Source organism: Pipistrellus kuhlii, unplaced genomic scaffold (genome assembly GCF_014108245.1).
Source record: "Pipistrellus kuhlii isolate mPipKuh1 unplaced genomic scaffold, mPipKuh1.p scaffold_m20_p_1, whole genome shotgun sequence".
NCBI lineage: Eukaryota > Metazoa > Chordata > Mammalia > Chiroptera > Vespertilionidae > Pipistrellus > Pipistrellus kuhlii.
Genome location: NW_023425404.1, coordinates 135,590,408 through 135,614,401, shown reverse-complemented (window position 1 = coordinate 135,614,401; position 23,994 = coordinate 135,590,408). Strand labels below are relative to the sequence as shown.

General features: G+C 36.8%; 1 protein-coding gene across 4 annotated transcripts in view; it reads right to left on the bottom strand.

The window, feature by feature from the left end:
- PPP3CA (protein phosphatase 3 catalytic subunit alpha) overlaps nucleotides 1–23,994 on the bottom strand; it is a 291,565-nt gene that overhangs the window by 147,125 nt on the left and 120,446 nt on the right. For 3 of the 4 annotated variants that reach the window (XM_036410486.2, XM_036410494.2, XM_036410503.2), the window contains exon 2: nucleotides 1,188–1,388. The exons of the other annotated variant lie outside the window; for it this stretch is intronic. In XM_036410486.2, coding sequence (XP_036266379.1) covers nucleotides 1,188–1,388 — 201 coding nt within the window. The remainder of the gene's footprint in view (nucleotides 1–1,187; nucleotides 1,389–23,994) is intronic. 4 annotated transcript variants of the gene reach the window in all.

The following is a 23,994-nucleotide window of genomic DNA, read 5'->3' as shown; positions in this document are numbered from 1 at the left end:
CCGAAGTTTGTTTCTTATTCTGCCTACCTCCAAACACATTTATTATTTCCCTGAATTATAAACAAGAAAAATAGCATTTGCCAACAGAAACAATAACAACAAAGTAAACATTGTCAATTTTTCTGGAATACAGATCATTAAGGACATTCTGACCAAGGAAAGTCTAGTCCGATATTAACAGAGCTTATCTTTCTCTTAACTGTCACATTTGATTATATATATGGAGGCCAATAACACAAGTCATGATGATCTGGAAGAAAGCAGCGATCAGGAGTACAAATGAAATATGTTTAAATGTCCCCTTTATTTTGAAAGGGACTTTTTTTGTATTTCTAAATAAGTGTCCCTTTGCCAGAATCAGGACAATTAAGAAAAAGAATTGTTTCATAGCTTCTCTAAAAATGAAAACTTGCAAGTTTACTAACTCAACAAAATGTAGATTAAAAGCTCTAATATTTGATCCTCTATATCCATAAAATTTTTTTACAAGATTTAATTATTGTCGTCTAAGAGAAGTTACATTTAGGCAAAATATGTTTCTGCTCATTCGAGGTAACAGAACAAAAACACTCACAAATTAAACACCCATTTCCTAGGCACACAATGCTATAGAGAGGAGAGGCTTTGGCCTTCTGCCTCAACTTCAGGGTTCTCTAACTCTAAGGTGCATCAGAGTCGCCTAAAGGACTCGATAGAACACATGGCTGGGCCTCACCAGGGTAATCTGACTCACTGGTTCTGGGGTGGGCCTGAAAGTTTACATTTTAACAAGTTTCCAGGTGATGATGATGATGATATGAATCTCAGGATGACACTTAAAGAGCCACTGCTTTAACTCAGCCACCTACTCAACCACTGTGGAAGCCTCAATATGATATGTCTAGTCATTCTAGATGAATATCCAGTGTGTTATGTTAGTTAGCTTTATTGACAAATAAAGCCATTTCTTAATTAAAGTATTACTTTGGAATATCTTCATCACCTCTAAGTTGCAGACCATTTTTTGAAGCGTCACAAAATTATAGATATTTAATATATTAAATTAAAAATATTTTTATATATGTATCATATCTTTACTGGTAGTTCTTAGATAACTATGCTATTTGAAGACTCACTGGACTTCTGATTGGATGTTAAAAACAACGAAGTATGGATGTAAGTGGGCAATTCCCGTCCTCAGGTCTTACCTGTGACTGGTGCATCAATATCCAGCAAATTTTTTTCCTGTCGAAGAATGGAAGCCCCCTCTGTTATTATTCTCAATGCAACACTCTCTTCCAGCCGGCCCTCCTTCATGAGATGTGCCTTTAAGATATCCACACGAGGTTTCCCATCGTTATCAAACACTTCCTTTGCTGTGAGCCGGTGACTTGGAGGAAATGGGACAGCTGAAAGAGAAAAAGTCAGAATCCTACATTAGCCAAAACTCAACAACAAACGATTCAGGAATAACCACCAGATATCTATCCTAATCACGAACCACCTATTCGAGTATTTTAAAATTTCCCACATTAAAATGATCAAGGGCTCTCAAGAATTAAAGACTTCCTTTGATTCCAGATGTAATATGATTACTTGAAAGGAAGTTGGCAGTAATTTCTTACATCTTGAAGCTGCTGATTGACTTAATAAGAAAACAGGATATGTGCTTTAATTAGGCAAACATCAATTCAGCAAAAGAAAATCTTTCCTATAGATCCAACCATAACCAACTTGAGCAAAAAAAGCAGGCTCCTCCACTGGGATTGGAAAAATGGGAAAAGTTCTGGAGACTAGATCGCGCCTTCACCTAGAGTCACATCTCTGAGTAAATGTATGGACTCGCTGTTTAAGGGGAGAACAGGAATCTGAGAGAAAAAGGGCAAAAATTCACAGAACCAGGATTTGTGTATGTACTGAAGGAACATCTTGAACAGTAAGAGGACACTATGATGTCGGGAAGGAGACACATATTTAGGAATATGGTACAAAAACCTCTGACTGTGCAGACCTACACCCAGCCATTCTCTCTCCCACACCCTCAAGCCTTCTTAACAGTAAGAAGCTCTCCTACAACTACTGTCATTCTTCACACTGGTGAATACATCCATTTCTCCACTCATTCAGCTGGAGGACGTTCCATAAACAACCACAATGAGCCACAACGGGACTCCCAGGCCCATGGCAGAGGTGGCATCATGAATGTTAAATTTCTGGTAAATGGTCAATATGCTCCTTCAGGAAGGGAAATTCATTATTTCTCTATTTCACATGAGGGTTCATTTTTGAACTACTCAAATCTATTAGAAATACCTGAAAGGTGCATAAACACAGCTTCACATAATTTTCATCGGCCATATGCATTACGCCATGTGCATTAAGAACATCCCCTTATGACAGTTCCCCTCGGCAAAGCACACCTGATATTAAGGAATAAACCTGGCTCTCAAAGAAGCAAGAATGATAGTAGACCTAGGCCAAGAAATTCTGTGCACTCTAATAGCACACATTAGTTACGCAAGAGAAATTAGAACTACTTAAGGGAGAAGAAAAATCAGGAAATGAACCTGTACTAATGCAAGTTTGATTTTCCTAACAATCCAAGCATATCTACTTAACCTTGCTGCCCAAAACAAAGTGGCAGTGGCACACGCCATGGAGCAGCATGTGGCTTTTGTGGTCAGACAGACCTGGGTGCAAGCCCTGGCTCTGCTCCCTCACCAGCTGTGTGACCCTGGGCAAGTTAAACATCTCCCTATGGCTTCTGTTCCCTCCCCTGTAAAGTGGGGATTATATCTACCTGACGATTGTTACAGGAACTAAAGCAAATAGTAATAGTAACCAATATTTATAGAGTGTTTATTTAATGCCAGGCAATGTTTGGGGTAATAAAGTCAGAACAGTAAAGATGTAAGATGAGTAAGACCTATGTACATGTGTTTATATGTAAAGTTATTGAGCCCCCATAACATTACCGTGGGAGACAAAGTTGATGCTCAAAAATAGGAAGCACCTCTTCTAAGATAAGCACCTAGAGATGTACACATAGACCCACTGAGTGTAATCTCTGACGGTCTGGTGCCAGTATTACTGTGTTAACAACTACTCCCCAGTGTTTCCTAGAAAGTACTTTAAACAGTGCTGAAAAAATAATGAGCAAATCACATTTTAGCATTGAAATTCTAACAAATACTGAGTGGTGCTTCTTATAAAGACCACTTTTATTCCCAAAAATAATTTTAATGACTGATGGTAGAATAGCTTTATAATACAAAACATGATATAAAATAAAAGACAAAATGTGTAATTCCAAAGCATACTGTGAAATTAAAAAAAAATTAAGAATCAAAAGAAAAAGAGGAAATCTGGCCATTCATCTTGAGGCATTTGAAGAGTTTGTTCATCCCATTTCTTTGTCTACCTCCTTTTTCTTGCCTGACTAATATCTTTGTTAAGAAAACATGAAACAATTGCAATGGACACATTTTTTTATTTAAGTCTTCATGTACGAGCATGGTTTGAAATTAGAAAATATCTGGCAACTCCTCAAAATATCCTAGTTATAGGATAGGGGTGGAAAGGGGGAAACTTCAAAAGGACACATAGGATAAAAACAAGAGCTGATTTGTTTACTTGTTTGTTTATTTATTTTTATTTTTTATTTATTTATTTTTTTTTACCTACTTATCAAGATGTGAGTTGGACCCTGTGGAGGTTTAGGTGACTCTGCAAAACTGTCAGAAAGAATTGTAGGAGAACCAGAGAGAAAGAGGCTGATTTACTGACGGGCATATGAAAGCAGTGGGTCTTTGCCAGACACTCGCTGGCCTTGCTGAACTAAGGGAGACCAAAGGATTAAACCTGAAATAGCCCAAGCATTTAAGAAGGCGAGAGGCGAAAAGAGAGCACTCCAGGGAGGCATCACCTTCATGAAGCAGACTTTCTCCAAGTCCCTAGACTCTCTCCAAGGCTAAGATCGCTGCAACAACAGATGCTCCACTCTGCACAGTAGATCTCTTACCTCCTGTAATTGCTTATCCTAAGGTCACTGGCTAAGGCAAAACCACCCGCTCTGAGATACTGGAACTGGTTCCAAGTAAACAGGAGCACGAAGAGAGAGAAAAGACCAATCAGAAGCTCCGTTTCCGAATGGATGGTAGGGGCACGGATGAGATGGGCGCTTTACCAGCGAACCAGATGGAAAGGCCTGCAGGGAACCAAGATGGGCAGCGAGGATGCCAAAGATCAAATGCAGAGATGCTGTCAGCGGAGAGAAGTTTTCTGGCATAAAAATAAAAGTGGGCTAATATCTGTGTGTGTGTGTGTGTGCACCCTTCGGCTTCATAAAGAAAATACCAGTCTTACAAAGGTCACATTTATTTGCTTTCCCTGTTCACCTGGACTCCTACATGCAGACCGGTGCCAAATACTGAGCAAAAGCTAGTTAGCCTGAAGAAACCAACATGCTTAGGAAACACTTCTTTCACTAACTTGTAAAAGTAGCTATGCTTGAAACAATGAAACCGGGTTCCCCTTCCCTCTGTTGCTTTGAGTATTAGCAACTGCTTTCATTGGTACAGGAGCAGGCCTGGACTGGAAGCATGAAGTTTGCGTGTGCTAGTAAAAATGCAGAAATAATTGTTGATATTTGGGCTGAAGCTTTCCAAAACAATTTTCTGATAACTACCTATTAAGTACAGAATATGGTATTATAATAGACTTCTTACCAGCATTCTAGAAACGGAAACCCTCTCAGCTTTCTCCACTTCATGATTCCCACTCGGTTTTACCACCCTCTCCTCTCCAATACAATATAGCAAAGTAGCTAAAATGCGGGGCCTATAAGTCCTTGACTGACTCCGAATACAAACCACCACAGAAGCCTTCAAAAGGCAAACAGTACACTTGATTAGGACTGAGTTCCCATGTCATTGACTGTGGAAATCTGGCAGCGTCTGATTTCCAATGAACTGGTTAAGACACCGCTTCTTCTTTATTTATTGTTGCCACCAGAATTCATCTACCTGATACAGAAACAGGTTGCTCGTCTGGAAACCAAAATCATGTGCATCCAATACTGGCATCGACATAACAATGACTGAAGTTGTTGGCAATTATTCATTCGCCAGAAGAACAACACATGTCGGGTCAGAAAGCCACATAGCCATGGCCTGAGTATTCCCAGCCCTGGGATATGGCTGACTGTGGGGACCATACCTTAGGGGAGAGCCAGGAGTCTCCTCCTACAACCTGGGCTGGGTCGGTTCTAGACAAGCACAGTGTGCCTCCGTAGCCAATGTGATCCACTTTAGCCACTACTGAAGGGATTCCTATTACTTGATAGGGAATATTCAAGAGCCATTGTCCACGGTGATGCCTTTCCTAGGAGGAAAACCAGGAAACCTGCTGCCTGACCTCTCTCCAGAGAGGCTGTCACACATGCTGACAAGAGAGAATCACACAACTTAAGAGAACATTTAGCTGAGTGACTTTTTTTTTTTCCAAATCTTTGTTTTTTCCTCTCAAATAAAATGGCATCTGAAAACTCAAGTATATCCAAAGAGAGTAACAATCAAAAGCAGCTTGCTTGCCTCTTTTCTCCTTTAGGATGGCTCACAAAATCTTGGGGCTTTTTGTGACGAAATTAGAGAACTCCCAATTTAGACTGACCCCTGACCACTCTCGTATTAAAGAGGAAATTGAAGCCCAGAGAGAGGATAAGTGAACTGTTCAAAGTCAAAAGCTTAGTCAGTGGCAACACCAACACTAATGCTGAGGCCTCCTGGCTTGTATTCCAGTACTTTCCCCTCTAGCTCTCCTCTGGCCAATATGGAATTGACTAGACAGGTGTGGCTGCTCAACACGTGAAAAATGGCTTGTCCACACTGAGATGCACTTCAAGTCTATAATTCAAATCTACAACACTTCAGACCAGGAAAAAATGTAAAGTATCTCATTAAATATTTTTATATTGATTACACATTGAGATAATAAGATTTGGAACATATTGGGCTAAAGAAAATGTATTACTACAATTAACTCCAGCTATTCCTCTTTTCTTTTTTAATAGAGTCACTAGAACTTTTAAATTTGCATAAATGATTTGTATTAGATTACTGTTGGCCAGGAGTGCATCCTTCTCAACAAGTAAATGAGAACAAAGTGGATGGAAATTGTATTCTATAATCTTTCTTCTTTTCCAGCTTTGGTTCCTGTAAAACTTCAAACTATCTCAAAACTGGCTGCAGAGTGGAATTGCTTTTAAAAATGAATGATGCCCAGGCCCATCTCCTAGAGATCCTGATTTGGCTTGGCTGGGGCAGGGCAGTGGCATGCTCTTAAAGAAATCCAGGTAGCCCTAGCTGGTTTGGCTCAGTGGATAGAGCATCAGCCTGTGGACTGAAGGGTCCCAAGCTCGATTCTGGTCAAGGGCATGTACCTTGGTTGTGGGCACATCCCTAGTAGGAGGTGTGCAGAAGGCACCTAATCGATGTTTCTCCCTCATTGATGTTTCTAACTCTCTATCCCTCTTCCTTCCTCTCTGTGGGAAATCAATAAAATATATTTTTTAAAATGAAAGAAATCCAGGTATAATAATGTAAAGTCCAGATTGAGATTCGCTGATCTATACCCTAAGTAAAGGCATACAAAACAACATGTAGTTCCAGATGTATTATAGAATTGTATACCTGAAACCTATATAATTTTATTAACCAATGTCACCCCAATAAATTCAATAAAAAATGGGGGGGAAAAAAAACACCAGGTGGCTTAATACCCCCTGTCACCCTCCTCTGCCCGGAAACATGGTCCATGATGTCAATCAACCATAGCAAATGCAATGTCTTTGCAAGTCTAGACATGTCTATTTCATCCCTCCTTGTAATCTGAACGTGTTCAGGAACAGATCTTTTCCCATATATCATGTGGCTTCTGTCTGCACAAGGGCTGTCTGAGATCTTAGGTCAGCACATGTTAAGAGAACAGCTTAAGGATATCACATGTCAGAGGCAACTTAAAACAAATTCTGGCCTGAGGTCTATATTGACACTCCTGCTATTCCCGCCTGGACATTTGTGTATGTCTCAAACTATGATTCTAATAAACCCTATTGATTAATTAATCAACAATCAAGCACCTATAGCACTCACTCACTGCTAGGCAGTGAGCCCTGTAAGAAGTGAATGGCAGAGAACAAACATCAGCAGACCAGACTCTGAAGAGCTTACTATGTGGTATAATTATTAGTTTGTGCTTGAGGTGGCTGGAAATGTGTTAAACTGCAAAACCAAAGAACAAAATTTAAAGAAAATGAGAAAAAAATGTAAGCAGTAAGAAAAACAAATGACTTTATCTACCTTAACCGGTTAACTGCTATGCATCCAAAATGGAAACCATCCCCATTTCTTCCATATGCGCTGGAATATTTACAAACTTAAGTCACCACAAATTTTCTTTACAAACCCAGAGATGTCACTAACATGTCTGACTTTAAAATTGGGTGACAAGAGTTGATATGGGAGGTTTTTGGCTATGGACACGAGGGGCATGTGGGGGAGGTCTCTAGCCGCTTACGGAGTACAAAAGGCTAAGGTTATGCTTAGGCTCCTAGAAACTTTTAGATGCAGCTGCTTATTTCTTTTGTCTATAACGTATAGTAAGTATGTTTTTTCAGATGGCTCCAAAAGATGAGGTTCTGTCTTTAAGGTAAATAATAATAACTAAAGCATGCTAACCATAAGATACAATATTCCAGCTAAAATACACATAAGTAGCTCCCATCATCAGTCACTAAAATGCGTGAAATCTGATGCTATTTCTGATTAAGAGCGAAGGGATCTGCCAAAGGAACCACTAGTGACCTTTCACTAAATTTTATTTGGATTCAAATATTAAGCAAGTAGGTTTGACTAATATTCTTTGGGTTTCAAAAAAATTATATCAATATGGGGCTACATGTCCATCCATTCACATGTTTATATGCAAAGATATAAAAATTATGTTGTGAAGGAGAGAGTTTAAAACGTAACCTCAGCTAGCATCCAAGAAAAACTGTAGAAACTTACTAGTATCTTACTTATGTTATTCCTATAGACACTTGTCACTTGTTTATTTGAAAGTCTCTGACCTTCATTGTAGATATTAATGCCTGTCAAATGAAAATATCCAAGTCCATCTCAAGTGTGGCTGAATATTGATCTTGCAAACAAAAACATCTGGTACTCCTTAAGCTAAAATAATTCTTTACATCAGATGTAAAAGTAAAATTCCAATTTATTAATTAGCTGTATGGGTTTTTGGGTTTTGTTTGTTTGTTTGTTTTTTGTTTTTTTGTGTGTGTGTGTGTGTGTGTGTTTTCCTACTGCTATGATGACCTTGTCCATCCTTCACAGAGACCTCTTTACCTCTCCCCTCTGAATAGTACCATGCAAATCCTGAGTCTTAAAATGTGTTCATTATTAGACACAGTATATGTACTGATCATTTTACTAACAAATAATACTTTATTTGGTTGTCCTGGAATTTACATGTAAATACAGCACAGTGGTATTTTATATAACATCTCAAAGGTGTCAATAAAAAGGAACTATGATACTCAAAGCATTTATTAAAGTAAGAGATCTTTTTTGCTTTGGCTTACAGAATGTATATTATACACAGTACTTTTTTAACCTAAATCTGAAACATGCTACAAGTAATTCTTTAATAAAGATCAGAAACTAATTTAAAAATTACTGTTCTAACCACAGCGATTAATAAATGATTAGTGAAAAAGAGTACCTCAATAGTACAACTAGAGAATTTTTTTATTATCTACATTTCAAAATAATTTAAATATGCTTATTATTCTATAGCTGCTCCTTATTCTTTGCATATACAGCTTTTCTCATTCTCTGGCCACTATGCAGTGAGTCTGAATACTCAAGGACACGGAAAGGGTGACAGTTCACACCCCCTCCATAGTAGTCTTGAGTAGTTCTATCAAAAACCTGCTTTTATATGAACAACAAATACGTAACTATCAACAAGTGAATCTAAAAACCAAGAGAATTAAAAAAACCCGATGAACAATATTAACTATTGAATATAATAGAATCAGAGGTATAGAAGGGGAGTGGACTGATGATTCTCAGGGAAAAGAGGAGTGGGGGGTGCGGGAAGAGACTGAACATAAACTACACCTATGCATGAGGAGAATGGGGGGGTGGGGAAAGGGCAGAGGGTGGGGTGGGAACCTGGTGGAGGGGGGGAAAATGAGGAACTTTTGAATAATATGAACAATAAAGGTTTATTTTTAAAAAAAGAAAAAAGAAAAGTTAAAAACAAAAACAAAAAAAAACCTTTTAAATTTTGATTCTTTGGTTGGTTCATTTAATGACTAGAAAAATTGCAAATGGGTTACATAATAAATTATGTAATAATGATTCAACATAAAAGATTGAGAAAAGTTTAAAGTGTTTCAAAATATTTCAGCATTACTAAGAACCTCATATAAAAGCTGATTTTTTGTTGTTAAAATATGAAAGTTACATGCACGAGTCCAGCGATTAACATAGGGGCCATGCCAGTTAAATTAGTTTTTACATGTATATGACAAAAGCAAAATTATTTGCACTAGTTTTGATATGTGATATATAATATATATGGTATATGGTATATGACATGGTATATATGATAAAGACTAAGAATTTTAGATAAATATTAAATGTTTTAAGTTAAATTACTTTAAGTTTTCTAAATATATAAATATATTGAAAATGTGTTTTTTTATATAAGGGTTTACTCTAAAGTGGTTTTTAAATTTAGAAATGTATAGTCAGCCTTGGCACTGTGCTCAGTGGTTAGAGCATTGGCGTGAGCACTGAAAGGTTACAAGTTCAACCCACTCAAATATGTTAGATCTCTGTACTCTATGAAGTGATTACAGCAGTATTTTAAGCAAATAGTATTTATACTAATTTCTAGAACAGCAATCTCATAGTAATGTATAAAATTCTACTCACAGGGATGAATTTAAACTGAGAGCTTTCTATTTATTTATTTTTGGCCTTGAATTGTTTCTTTCTTTCTTTTTTCTTTTTTTTTTTCTGGAGCTATGTCACAGGAACAGATTAAAATAAAGAAGCAAACAAGAAATTTTAAGGCAATTAGAGTTTATTTCCCAAGTGACTTGGTCCCTTTGAACATGATAATTACCCCTTAGAAATGAAGAATATCCAGGGATGCTAAAACTTTATTAACCCATGACACACTTTACTGTTTAGAAAACCTCAGTTCAATGGCCTAAGATATAATATGAAATATAAGCAAAGACTTTACCTATATCTGAGTTGTACTGTTTTATTACCAATTCTTTAATAAATAGTTTAGAAATCTCTGAATTAAAAATAGCAAACCTACAACATATATGTGCCATCTTAGCCTTCAATCCTAAACTTCTAAGCTGATATGAAAAAAAAATCAGTCTATGCCCACACACAACTCTTTAAAGTTCATGATTCAGCTCTAGATGCTCATGCATTTCTATGCCCACATGCCTGCCCACGGTCCCCTTCTCCTGTGGTTAAAACACCTACAGGCATCAGAATAACTTTCTAATAAACGAATATGCTTTCTTTTCTTCAAAAGGTTTTGGTGAAATGGCAAATCTATGTCCCAAATGATATGGGATAATGTAAATCCTAAGGGGCAGTTTTAGTATGTTACTATATTACCACATTTGCATATAAACACTGATTGTTGTTAAAAGAATAAAAAATCTGGCAAATAGCCTAATACCTGTGTGCCATGGTATAGCAAAGATCAAAATATTTCAGCTCAGAGTCATTCTCCCAAGAGTCAAGGCAGAAGCTCAATCCCCAGGTTTGCATTTAATTCCTCCTGCTGTGGCCTGGTGCTCCCTACTCCCCAGAGGCTCCATAGTGAAACATCAGGTCCTCTGGGCCTTTCCGTGGTTCAGTAATACTTACACTGTTTGCTCCATTCTGATAACCAGATCTGCTCTTATCCACTCTCTCCGGTCCATCCTGTCTAAGAACCATCCACTCACGTAAATAATACAGAAGCATTCGGGAGGTCCCCATGCTCACCACCTCAAATGTATACTGCCTGAATCATAATCTTCACATGCCTATTTAAAAATTAGAATACTTTAGTGAATACCATCTACAATTGTTTCCTCTCAAGCTTCATTTTCATTTGTTTCCTTTAAAATGTACATCCATTTTGATTTTAAGTCAAACGTGAATGTTTTAATCTACCAAGTGGAAAAGGGCTAATTTCATATAAGGTAGCAACAGACTGCACTCCCTCAATAAAGAACCACCATTAAGAGAGATTTTTTTTTTTTTTTTTGCTCTTAAATAGGGCATATTTGTGCATAGAAGAAATTTTCAAATAACCATGGAGAAAGATTGCTGGGATTACAATGGCAACTGCAAATTTATAGGTAATGGCAAATCTCACTCTTTAAATGAACCAATCACATCACTATTTCAAAAACATCAGCTTAATTAAGTAGAATGATTAACACTCAAGTTCTACTGAGAGTCCAATTCAACGCCCTGGCATTTGATAGATGTTCACGTAATGTGTTTCTGAATGAGTTTAAAAAAAAAAAAAAAAACAACTAAAAAAACCTTTTTTTTTTCTTTCCCCTCCTCATTCACTTGAAATTTGAGTAAAATTTCTGTGGTACTAGAAATAGTTTAAGAAGATAGAATTTTTTCAAAAAAATGGCCTTGTTCATATCTAAAAGTATGTAATTATAAAAAAGATAGTCAATAGTCAAAATAACTCATAAACTGACACCTTCATTTAATAAATGTCTCTTTTGCAATTCTCATTACAGAAAGGAGACCACGGATGGGAGATGGCAGGATGGGAGCCAGAGGCTCATCCTCAGGATGAAACAGGTAAGACACTGTTTCCAACTGTCTAAAGTGAGCAACAGAAAACTGAAAAGGGAAGGAGGAAAAGCCACCAGAAAAGTTGGAAGTACTAAATGTTTTAATACCATATGTGAATACAGGATCATCAATAAAATGATTTATTTATGATGTAAAATTGACCCAATAAAAATGAAAATAGTACTACCTTGTTAAAATAATGCTTGGGTGATAGCTATCCCATGGAGTTTTAGAAAGCAGCTCAAATATTTCCTTTCAAAATAACATTTTTCTAGTTTATAAAAATGCTGTTTATATTTATGGAATTTAGCTTCAGTAAGAAAGTGCATTTTATTAGACTAACAGTTTCTCAGCATCCCTAAGTGTCAAAAGTAACTCGGGAAGGGGAAAGGCCTGTGTTTAGAACCTGCTCAATGAATTACCACCCCACTCAGAGCAAATCCAGACCTTAGTAGTAGACACAAATGAAAAATTTATTGTGAAATACAGCTGGCAAGAATACCTAAAAACTAGATTATCTAACTCATGCTAAGCACACAAAGAATGACAAACAGAACAACATAATTCCCATGATATATGACTTTGGGTTACGGTTCCCTAAAACATCCAAAAAGTTTCAGTTCCATAAATTTGTCATTGTCCAAATTAAAGACACTCACTTGGGCATGATGGTGAGTCATTTAGGCAGCACTGTAAGTGTTTTCCTTAAAGTTACAAGTACAGAGTTCACAACTGGCAGACCAGAAAGATGGCATTTCTTTATTAATACAACATTTAAAATAATTTATTGCCACAGCTTCCCATTAAAAAAATTATGATTAAATACAGAATTACAGGTTATAAAAATGTAAGATATAGCATGTGTCAGATGAAAAATAATACACACACACACACAAATCAAATGGTGTAATAGGGCATATTACTTCAACAATGAGTGTGTGTGTGTGTGTGTGTGTGTGTGTGTGTGTGTTAAGTCCCTTAATATATGATACTGCTCCACTTATTCAGAGGACTGGTCCCCATCATCCTCACCAACCACAGTTCAATCACTCACAGGAGGCAATAAAATATTGAACATAGGTGAGAACGTTTTCCACAAAATCTATATCACCTACCCCACAGAAAAGAAATGGAGCCATTTCCAATAAACTGAAGAGAAAAGGATGGTGACATAGCATAAGTGAGCATTTGTGTATACAGTTCTCTATTTCTCAACAATCCTAGGGGATATCAGGGGATATTCATGGTGTTTATGATGGTATACATTCCACATTTCATAAATGTGTCTTAGTCCAAAATAACAGACAATATACTTGTTAAAAAGAGGAAAATATGTACTATACTATAATTTTATATTTTTCATTAAGTAGAAGTTCAAATACTTTAATGTTTAAAAAAGATACGGTCACTAAAATGATAATTTCACTTTCAGTGAAATGTCTCCTCCCCTAATCATAACACATAAAGGTTTGTGTGTGTGTGTGTGTGTGTGTGTGTATATATATATATATATATATATATATATATATATATATATTATATATAGCCAATTCCTTTTGAAATAAAATTAAAATTGTGAAGAGGTCCTCATTCCTAATAGAGTACATTCATCCATAGTCTCTCATTTGCTAATATTCTATATATTAGATATATTCTTGAAATATATGTAGAGTAGGATTGGAAAAAGAAAAATGTCACCAGATTCTATTCATTACATTACCGCACACAAACTAACTAAAAGTAACTTTCTTTTATAAGCCTAAAGTCTGAGAACGTAGAGAAACCTCTGAAGTTCTTTTTCTGATAATATTCTTCAGGACAAACTGGTCAAAAACATCATGATTTTTTAGAATATCTACATTTGTACAAAGAAATAACCTTTACTTTGCAATGAAGGTTTCAACAGTCCAAAGTGCAGGAAAAGTATGAGAAATTTAAAAGAAAGAAGAAAGAAAACAGTTTACCACCTGAGGAAGACAAATTTGAGTTCAGCTCACCAAATTGTCACATTAGACTGTATTAAAAAAAAAAAAAAAGCAAAATCTTAAATAGCATGTGAATTTTACTAGAAGCCATTTCCCATAGGTATTGGCAATATTTACTCCCCACATAGCCAAGGGGGACCTAATTACTACTCTCACGCCAAATGATAAACAAAATAAATGATAATCAGTCCTCAACCTCTTCCAAACTCCCTTACCTCTAGACTCTAATTACCATAAGGGTTTCTATGCACAAGAGACAAAAAAAGTCTGTCCTAGCAGCAAAGACAGAATCTTGAATTTGATTCTCTACCAGAGGCTATTTCATTTCCATTTTGGCAACAGGATCTCCCTCCCTCCCTCTCTCTCTCTCTCTCTCTCTCTCTCTCTCTCTCTCTCTCTCTCTCTCTCTCTCTCTCTCTCTCTCTTTCTCTCTCTCTCATATCCAAATAATTTCCCCATCCTAGACACAGCTATTCAAGTAGAGAAACGTTCTTCAGGAATAAACACAGGACAACATGGATCACTACAGAAACTATCTACTGGCCACAAGATCTATCACCACCTCTATATTCAGGCAACAAAGGAAGAAAATTATAGGAAATTACATGGCAATCATATATTTGATTGCCATGTAATCATATATATATATATATATATATATATATATATATATATATATATACATACATATACACCTGTATATATATAAAAGTCCAAGTGAGGAGCCAATCGGCTGACTGGCTGGCTGGTAGCTATGATGCACACTGACCACCAGGGTGCAGACACTCAGTGCAGTAGCGGAAACCACAAGCATCGAAATAAGGAACAGACTGATGAATCTCAGAGAGAAGGGGGGAGGGGGGAGGGTTGGAAGAGATTAACCAAAGATCTTATATGCATACTAGAAGCCTGGTCCATGGATTCATGCACTTGTCAAGTCCCTATGCCTGGCCTGCACCATCTTGCAATCTGGGTCCCATCCCCACAGGCCAGGTTGAGGAATCCCATCAGTGCATGAATCTGTGCACCACTGGGCCTCTAGTTTATTTATATACATTCATTCAGTGAGAATATAAAGTTAAATCAAGAACTTTCCAAAATTATATTATGTAGAAGTCAGTAATTAAAGGACAGGCATCTAAAGAAATATAAATATTTTTAAAAAATATGATTACCGAAAGGAAACACAAAACAAACAAAAAATAAAGAAAAACTGAAGACTTTTAAGAAAATATACAATTATCACTAGGGAGGAAAACCAAGCTGTGGAAAGCATCAAATAAATAAAAGTGTTTGTGAAACTGTTGAAATCCTGTGGCATTGTTGTATGCTGCACAAATTTCTGGGAAGAAAGTCCACAGCTTAATAAGATTGTCAGAAGGGTCCTTGACCTAAACATGCTGAGATTTCTGCTCCTCAAGGCTTCCTCTCTGTTACTATGGTAACCATTCCAGTCTAGTTCCTCAACTATGCTCTTTTTATCTAGATTATTAGGATAATGGTCAGAATATTTCTTCAAATCCCTACTTATATCCCCTTAATTTATTTTATCCCATCACCCCATGGTCTGGCCCTGCCCAATTACTCAATACTCTAAGGATTCCAAGTAACTGCATATATTTTTTCAAGCTTGTCAGAGATAAGGCAGAAGGGCTAACAGAAGGAACTCAGAAGCCAGGTTCACACCCTGACTTCACCAAGGGTATGATCTCGGGCAAGAAATTTAACTTCCCTATGCTACAGTTCCTGGCTCTGTAAGTCCAGAATAAAATACGTTAATACTTGTGAAGTGCTTGGAACATTACTGGCATAGTAAATACCTCATAAGCAGCCACTATGATCAATGGTTTTCCTCCCTAGTGATCAATGGTTACTATGGTAACCAACAAGTACCTTGCTCACGTCCTTAAGCATGGCCACCTCCTAATCATGCCTATTCAAATGTCAACAACTTCAGAAATAACACAAAGCCTACTTTCCATTTAAACTCCACATCCTGGAGTGTCCAGTGCTTAACAAAAAGTCCTTTGATTGCCAAAACACGGTTATTTTGTTGTTGTTTTCTTACTCTGTGTTTGTTTTGCATTTCTCTGTGCCTTTAAATCACAAAGCACTTGCTGCTGGTATTAATTTTTATAGGTTAGTTCCCATAAGATACCACACAAATCATTGAAAGGTTTTATACTAAGTTCAAGAAACATGCGTAAATCTGAAATTACGTACTAAAATATCATTTAATGTAGCCCCCTATTTTTCTAGTTGAAGAAACTGAGGCTCAAAGAACGAGCAGTGGTGATAATAACAATTAAATAATAAAATAATTACGGACATAGAGCACTTCCTATATCCCAGACACCATTCTGACACATTATGTGTTATCGCCTTAAATCCCCAAAAAATCCTGTGGTGTGGGTACTATGTACCCCATTTTTCATTTGCAAGAGCTATGGCACAAGGAAACTGAATGCCTTTACCCAGTTCACATAGCAAATAAGCACGGGAGCAGCAGGGCTCACACCAGGCTCCCAGGCTCAACATTTAGGGGTTGTGTGTTTATTTTCTTAAACTTTTATTGTTGAAACTTTTACATATGATACCCTTTTCTCCCACTGACCAGTTATACTTCATCCTTGCCCCTTTGCCCCAGGCCTCTGCCACCCTATAGATCCAGAGATATGGAAGCATCGGGAATTGTGCTTTTAATCCTTGCTCTAGTGCCTCTAAGTAAGAGGTGACTTCTGGTGTATCACAAGAATTTTTAAAACATGCAATACCTGACTGTTCAGTCAGGGGCACTGACCTCTTTTCCCATAGATGGTCAAATAAAAAATAATTTAAAAAAATGACAAAGCTGCCAGGCCAGAGTGGCTCAGTTGGTTGAGTGTAGTCCTGTGCACTGAAAGGGTGCCAGTTCGATTCCTGGTCAGGGCACATACCCACGTTGTGGGTTCTATCACCGGTTGGGGCACACACATATAGAAAGCAACCAATCAGTGTTCTCTTTCTCCTCTTTCTCTCTCCCTCCCCCTCTCCTCTCTTTCTCTCTCACCCCTTCAGCTCTCAAAGCATGTCCTCAGGTGAGAAAGAAAAAGAAAGAAAAGCCAAGTTGACCTTTAAAAAAAAGACAACAGCCAAAACAAAGATAGCTATCTGATGTGAATTAATAAAAAATATCCCTGTTTCTTCAGATCAAAAAAATTAATATAATTTTTGGTGTGCCACTGAACTTAGCAATTAGTTTATATGTGCCATGAGATGAAGAAAGTTGAAAATTATTGAACTAATTCAACAATTTAAAGATAATTAAAGGCAAAGCCCAAAGGACACACCTAGTTCTCTGGAATTCCTAAAAAAAATCCCTTTCCTTTAGAGTTTATTATTCCTTACCCTGATAGATACAGAAAGCATTCAAAAAGATTGTCCAATGATTTACTGATACATGATTCACATCTCATCACATAATTCTATAAATACAGTAACATTTGTCCAAATGCAGTTTGTTCCTTGAACATCTTATTTAGCTTTTCTGTTTTCTTATTTAAAGGCTACCAGTTTGAAAAAGACCAAAGTATTGCAAGGAAAATTTGGTTCACCATCCAGCTTGCAAAAGGCACAAGCTTTTTGTTGTAATTTGGTTTCTGAGGGGTTAGTCCAAAGTATTTCCACATATGAGTTCTGAGTGTGAGTTCTAGCCAAAACCCAAACATTTACCATCAGTGACTGTCATCCGCCTCTCAGACTGGCTTGAGATTTTGTTTCAAGTTTGCCTCCCCAATCTTTACTTCTTGAAAGGCTAGTAAGTCTTCTGGTCATTGACAATTTTCAGAAAATTTGAGCAGAATGAGTTCTAAATGCCACAAAGTGCAGAGGTCGTGAATTCTGAAGTCCCTAATCACCTATCTTCACATTCTGACTTTAACAGTTAATCCTTAAGAACTTGAGAAACCAGTTCCCTCACCTGTAAAGGAGAGATTTACCTCTCAAGAGGCTGTTGAAAGGATAAGGAGACCATTCTTGCAGAAGTGCTCAGTGCATTCAATACTTGGTATGAAGTATGAACTCAAATTTAAGTATGTCTATCTTTACTATTAAAAAAAAAAACCTGAGTATTATATGAATGTTTGCACCATATATGCAGCCTAATAGGAAGGAATTTAATCTTGCCAGCTAACATTAAATATGGCCGCAAGATGGATGTCTGATTGCAGCAGGATAATAAGAACCTAGGAAAATTCCTGAGCAAGTGGAATGAGGAAACCGAGACAAAGAAATTAAACAAGACCAAACAGTTTGGGCAGCTTGCAGCCAGCTTGTGAAATGCAAGACCCTGGCTTCCCCAACCAAGGACACTTAAGAGCAAATGGTTTATACCTCTTCTCTCGAACCAGAGAATACATAGCCTAAATCATCCTGGCCTGGGGAACTAGGAGAACAAAGAGCCAACTAATGCCATTTGTGCCAAGCTAAACCCAAGGACAGATGAAGTCTGGGGGACAAATAACAAAACCCCCAAAAGCAAGTTATCACTTGAAAGGGGAATATTAGGCAGAAAAGATAGCTGCTAAGGCAGGAAGAGGAGAAGGAGAAAAAGGGGGAGTTTATTTCACCCACTGAACAAGTCAGCAATCATAGGACTTGCCAAGATAAAATCGCCAGATGTCCTCATACATTCTGTGAAAAACTGCCACAATGTAAAAGGGAGACTTTGAAATCTAGCCTATCTGGCAGGGGAACCTTGAAACCTATGGGGTCGGGGGAAGCATAAAATCCTTCAAACCACCCCCACCCCCACCACCCAGGCAGGCGCTCCGACTAGCTGAGTTGCCCATTTGTGCTTTATGTCAAGTGAATTCTTAATAAATTCAGTTGCTTTGCTTCCTTAATAAGTTTGCTTGCTTTGCTTCAACACTATTTTCTGTTTTTCTTTTTAATTCTTTCTTAAATGCATGACAAGAGCTGAGGAGGAGAGCGACACTTCGGACTGAGATGGCTCTCTAGGAACATATTCTAGAATCGTATTCATCATTATGGGCAGATAAAAAATTCCTATTATCTGTATAATGGGACTTTAGCGGAAGGGTTAGAGGAGCAATTCACATAGAAGTCTAGAGACCACTGGGCATTTCAAGAACATCAGCTTTTTTTTTTTATCCTCCCTTCTACCTCACCCCAGGATATGTTTATTGATTTGAAAGAGAAAGGAAGAAAAAAAGGGAGAAGGAGAGGAAGACACTGATGTGAGAGAAAAATCAAATATCGATCAGTTGCCTCCTGCACATACCCCAACCAGAGATCAAAACCACAACCCAGATATGTGTCCTAATGGGAATTGAACCTGCAACCTGTTTGGTGCACAGGACCATGCTCTAAAGAACTGAACCACCCAGCAGGGCCTAAAAACATACAACTTTATGTTTACAGAAGCAATTTAGACTCTGAGCTAATAGACATTTATAAAAATACATTTCCAGAGGGAAAATAAAAGCTCTAGAATGTCTATGTTAAACATGGTTAAATGAGCTTATTTATGTCAAATTTTCTGAGAGCTGAATATGCTCTTCTATCTTAAGACTATCTAGGAGGAAAATCAATCATGCCTCATTTAAAACCTTTTTCCCCAAAATGTAAGTCTTCATGAGACACTATGTTTTGTAAAAGCCTACTCTAAACAAATAACCAATTCAACTATTTTGACAGAGTCAGTCAGTTCACACAGATACAAATACTTAATAATAGAGGATATCAGTAAAATTGGACCAAAATAAAATTTAATAAGTGGGAAACTTGACATTCACTCACATACTTATTTACTCATACTTGCACATACTGAACGGTGTACTGCCATACAATAAAAGTAAACACCTTCTAGTCCATAGTACACATCATCTTTATTTTATGGTTTATCACCACATTCATTTAATATTGGTTTAAGTTCAATATGGTTTGATGATACTAAATTGTATTAGGTGTCTTCACATCAATAATGGATAAATACATTCCTAATAAACTATCTCAATTCAAAATTCTTCTATTGTTAATTAGACTGCTCTATTAGGAACTGTCATTTGGAGCTGAGAACTATTTTATGAATATAAGACTTCTGACTTAAAAAATTATTAAACATTAAAATGACATGTGTACATGCTTTACATTTTAAACATTTCTTTTCATCTGTATGATTTAATTCAATCTTCACAATAATGCTATGTGATAGGTATCACTATGTACAACATTTTATAGATCAAGAGAATAATAACAATGAGTTCACATTACATGTTGAAGACAGCACAGCTAGTGTGGAGGCCAAGACATAATCCCTGAGTCTTGACTTCAAATCCCATGCCCTCTCCACTAAAGCTCAGGACATTAATCTAAAAATTCCTGTAAATTGTAGGTTGTCAAAGGCAGCTGCTATTTTTCTTTAAAATGCTAATTAAGGAAGAAGGAAACCAAAGAAATCCAACCAAAGGAAAGAAACCCTTTGGTTTTTGACAGACAGGATTTGAGTCTTCCTCCCTTTCTCAAAACCACTATTTGGCATTCTAGATCCATGACCTAGGCAGCAAAGCAATCTTTAAACATGTCTGTCAAACAAACACTGTCAATCATGTAAGTGTTTGCTCAAACTAATTACAATGGATTTATGTTCTCAATAAAAGAACTGCTCCTTCTTATTTCGAGGACTTAACATTTAAAAGTGTAGGTAATGCAGTTATGATTGTCCCAGGGCCCTGGACCCCCACTAATTCGGTTCAGGTCCTTTTTCTGCTACCTAACAGTTCTCCATCTTTGGATGATTAACCTAACCATACCTGAGTAAAATGTGAAGATAATAGCACCAACTGCCTAAGGCTATTGTGAGGATTCAAAAATACATGCCATACAAAAACTTAGGGCATGATTGACATGTAAAGTGCTCAATAAGTGCATACTATTATTACTATAAGACTTGTTAAAATAAGAGCAAAAAACAAACAAAAAAACTATAATAGCTCCCTGAATTGTGATTTACTAGGAAAGAGATTAAGAATTATTATAGGCCTTCATTCAGAGATAACTCCCAAACCATAACATACATTTGCCTCAGTGTTGCTAAATGTCTCCACTGAGGAAGTTCTTTTTCTACCTAGTAGATAAACAAAATTTAAAATTCAGGAACATGACTCCTCCCACAGCAGAATAACCTGCAATAGCTCCCTGTATCAGGCCACTGTGACCTGAAGAGGGATTCAGGTAAGTTTATTGATGTGAAAGAAAAAAAAGAAAAAAAAATGTTTATTGATGTGACTAGCCAAGAAAGTCACCTGGCAGAACTCATTGAAATAACCAAATATCAAATGCAAATAAATTCATATTTTACTATGCAAGTCTCATTTGGATAAGCTCTGACTGCATAGAATTGCAAAATCATTGGCAAACAGGTTAGGCACAGGCCTACCACTAGGTATAACTATTTTCCTTCTAGTCATTTCCTTCATTTTCATTTAAAGTCATTTAATTCCTTAACTAAAATGAAAGAGAAAATATTAGAACACAATGTTTGTTCTAATATCAATAATCAAGTGTTTTCATTCTTAATGTAACACAATGTAATCAAGTGTAACTATGTACTTCTTTGTTAAAAAAAAAAAACAATTCTCAAATTCTTTTATTAGATTTGTCTTATATATACTTAACAGGTTAAATTTGCATCACCAAATTTAGAGGATCTTTTATTAAACAAATATCTTAGTTAAAAGAAAAAAATCCCTAGGTCTTGAACTTTTATGCCAATAATGACTATCAAATTATTGTTATTATTATTAGAACAATCTAATAATGAAGGTGCTTTTTGAGGTGATTTTTTGACTGATGCAAATGAATGCAAGGAAAGACATTTCACCATTAATAACTTACACAGAATTATATGTGATGTCTCATTGGGAAACATTTTATTTTTCTACTAGAGGCCCATGCGCATGAAATCGTGCACAAGTAGCTTGCCAGGAGAGCAGTGGGCACCATCTCTGCCGTGTCTGCCCTGCCAACAGCCCCACCTTGCCTTGAGAGCCAGGAGTCCTGGCCTGCAAGAGGTGCTCCATGCACCTCCCGGTGATGGGTTGTTTGGTTGTTCCACCGTTATGGCATCATGACCACACGTCTTTGATGATATATACAGATTGTACCATGTCAAGGAAATAATAGCATGGTCCCCAAATGAACTTCCATTATATACATAAAGTATTTCCTCTCCTTTGCAGATTGAATGACACTGTCCCAAATTAAGGAACTGGTAGTGATAACAAATGAGCACCATTACACTTTTCTGAAGCCTGTATTTTCTTCACTTTTGCTAGCCATGGGGCTATTAATTATATTTAACCAATTTAACTGATCACAATGTTGTAGGTTCTGCATTCCAAAACACATGAATTCTTCACAACTACCCTCTAGAAATACTCATTTGCTGCAAAGTGTCCTGTTGATAAGATTCTACTTCTAATATTGCCACATATATCTACAGAAAATTATATCTGAAAGCATTTTGCAAGTGACGCTACTAAAGAATCTTTTTCCTAAAGTGTTATCCAAATACTAATAATATACCTTCAAAAATCAGGGAAAATTATGTTTCAATAATTATACAGGCACAAATCAATTAAATTGTACTAGCTCTAAGAAATGTTTCTAAAATAGGTTTTAGAAATGAGCTATAATATGTAAACTGAGGCTAGACATTCTATGTGGATTTCAGTGGTCCCTGAGGCACTCTGTTCTGGTGTAAAGAGTTTTGATTACTTGAATTTGAGACCTGGCTTTCCCGCAACCATATAAAATAAGTGTTTACTGTCCCAATTTGACATATTAAGAAAAAGGTTAAAAATGATGTCCAAGTTCACACTAACATTAAATGACACAGTTTGGATACACACCCAAGTAAATCTGGTTTCAATTCTTTGCACTATGTCATGCTAAGCTACCTAATATACTGAATAAAATTGCTATTCAAAATACCTTTCTGAAACATACTCCATTTTTAGACCATCAGATCTAATTCTGTCTCCATGCTGAGTGAATGAGATAGTGTGAAACATTTACTGGTCCTCATGTTAGCAGGCAGATAGATGCAGGCAGAAAGATTCAGGCAGGGCTCTGCGACTGAAAGGCTATATTCAACTTCACTTTTGAATTGCTCAGTATCCTTGTTTGTAAAATGACAGAGAAAACCAGAGGCTCCAGATCCCTTTCCATTTAGAAAAATACAAGCGACATAGAGGCTTTGTGTATTTGCCTCTGATATAGTTTAACCATTTCACCTGTTTATTCAACCCCAAGGGCACTCCCCAGGCTACAGTTGTGAAAGGAACACTTTTAATTCAGAAGTCAGCATAAGGCAGCCTGTGCTTTCAGTTATAAAACATGGGTATTGCACAAAGTGTCTGGATGAGTCAGAAGCTGAAGCCAAAAGTCTGTCTCCACTGAATGAGTCAAACCCTGGACCTTTTCCACTTCCTACACAGGGTGGATGTAGGCCAATCAGTGACCCTTGGTGATCCGAAAGGGATATATTCATGAAGAAAGGATTTGTTTATCAAGGTGGGATAAGAAAATTAATGTGATGGTTGATGGTTCCATTACAAAAAACAGCAAAGAAGCAGCAATCCTAAAGACTCACTAGATCAGATGGACTTAACTGACAACTTCTTAACATTTCAACCCAAAGCCACAGAATATACATTCTTCTCAAGTGCGCATGGGACATTTTCAAAGACAGACCATAATAATGGGTCACAGGCAAAGTCTCTCCCAATTCAAGAAGACTGAAATCATATCAAGCATCTTCTCAGACCATAATGGCATAATATTAGAAATAAACTAATAATAGAAACAATAAAAAAAATTCAAACACTTGGAAGCTGAATAGCATGCTATTAAACAATGATTGGGTTACCAAAAAGATCAAAGAAGAAGTTAAAAAACATCCTGGAAACTAAATGACATGAAAACAAAACAAGCTCAAATCTATGGGACACAGTGAAAGCAGTCCTGAGAGGGAAGTTTAGAGATCTACAGCCCTACCTTAAAAAAAAAAAAAAAAAAAGTAATAAATTATCTAACTCTACAACTTAAAGTATTAGAAA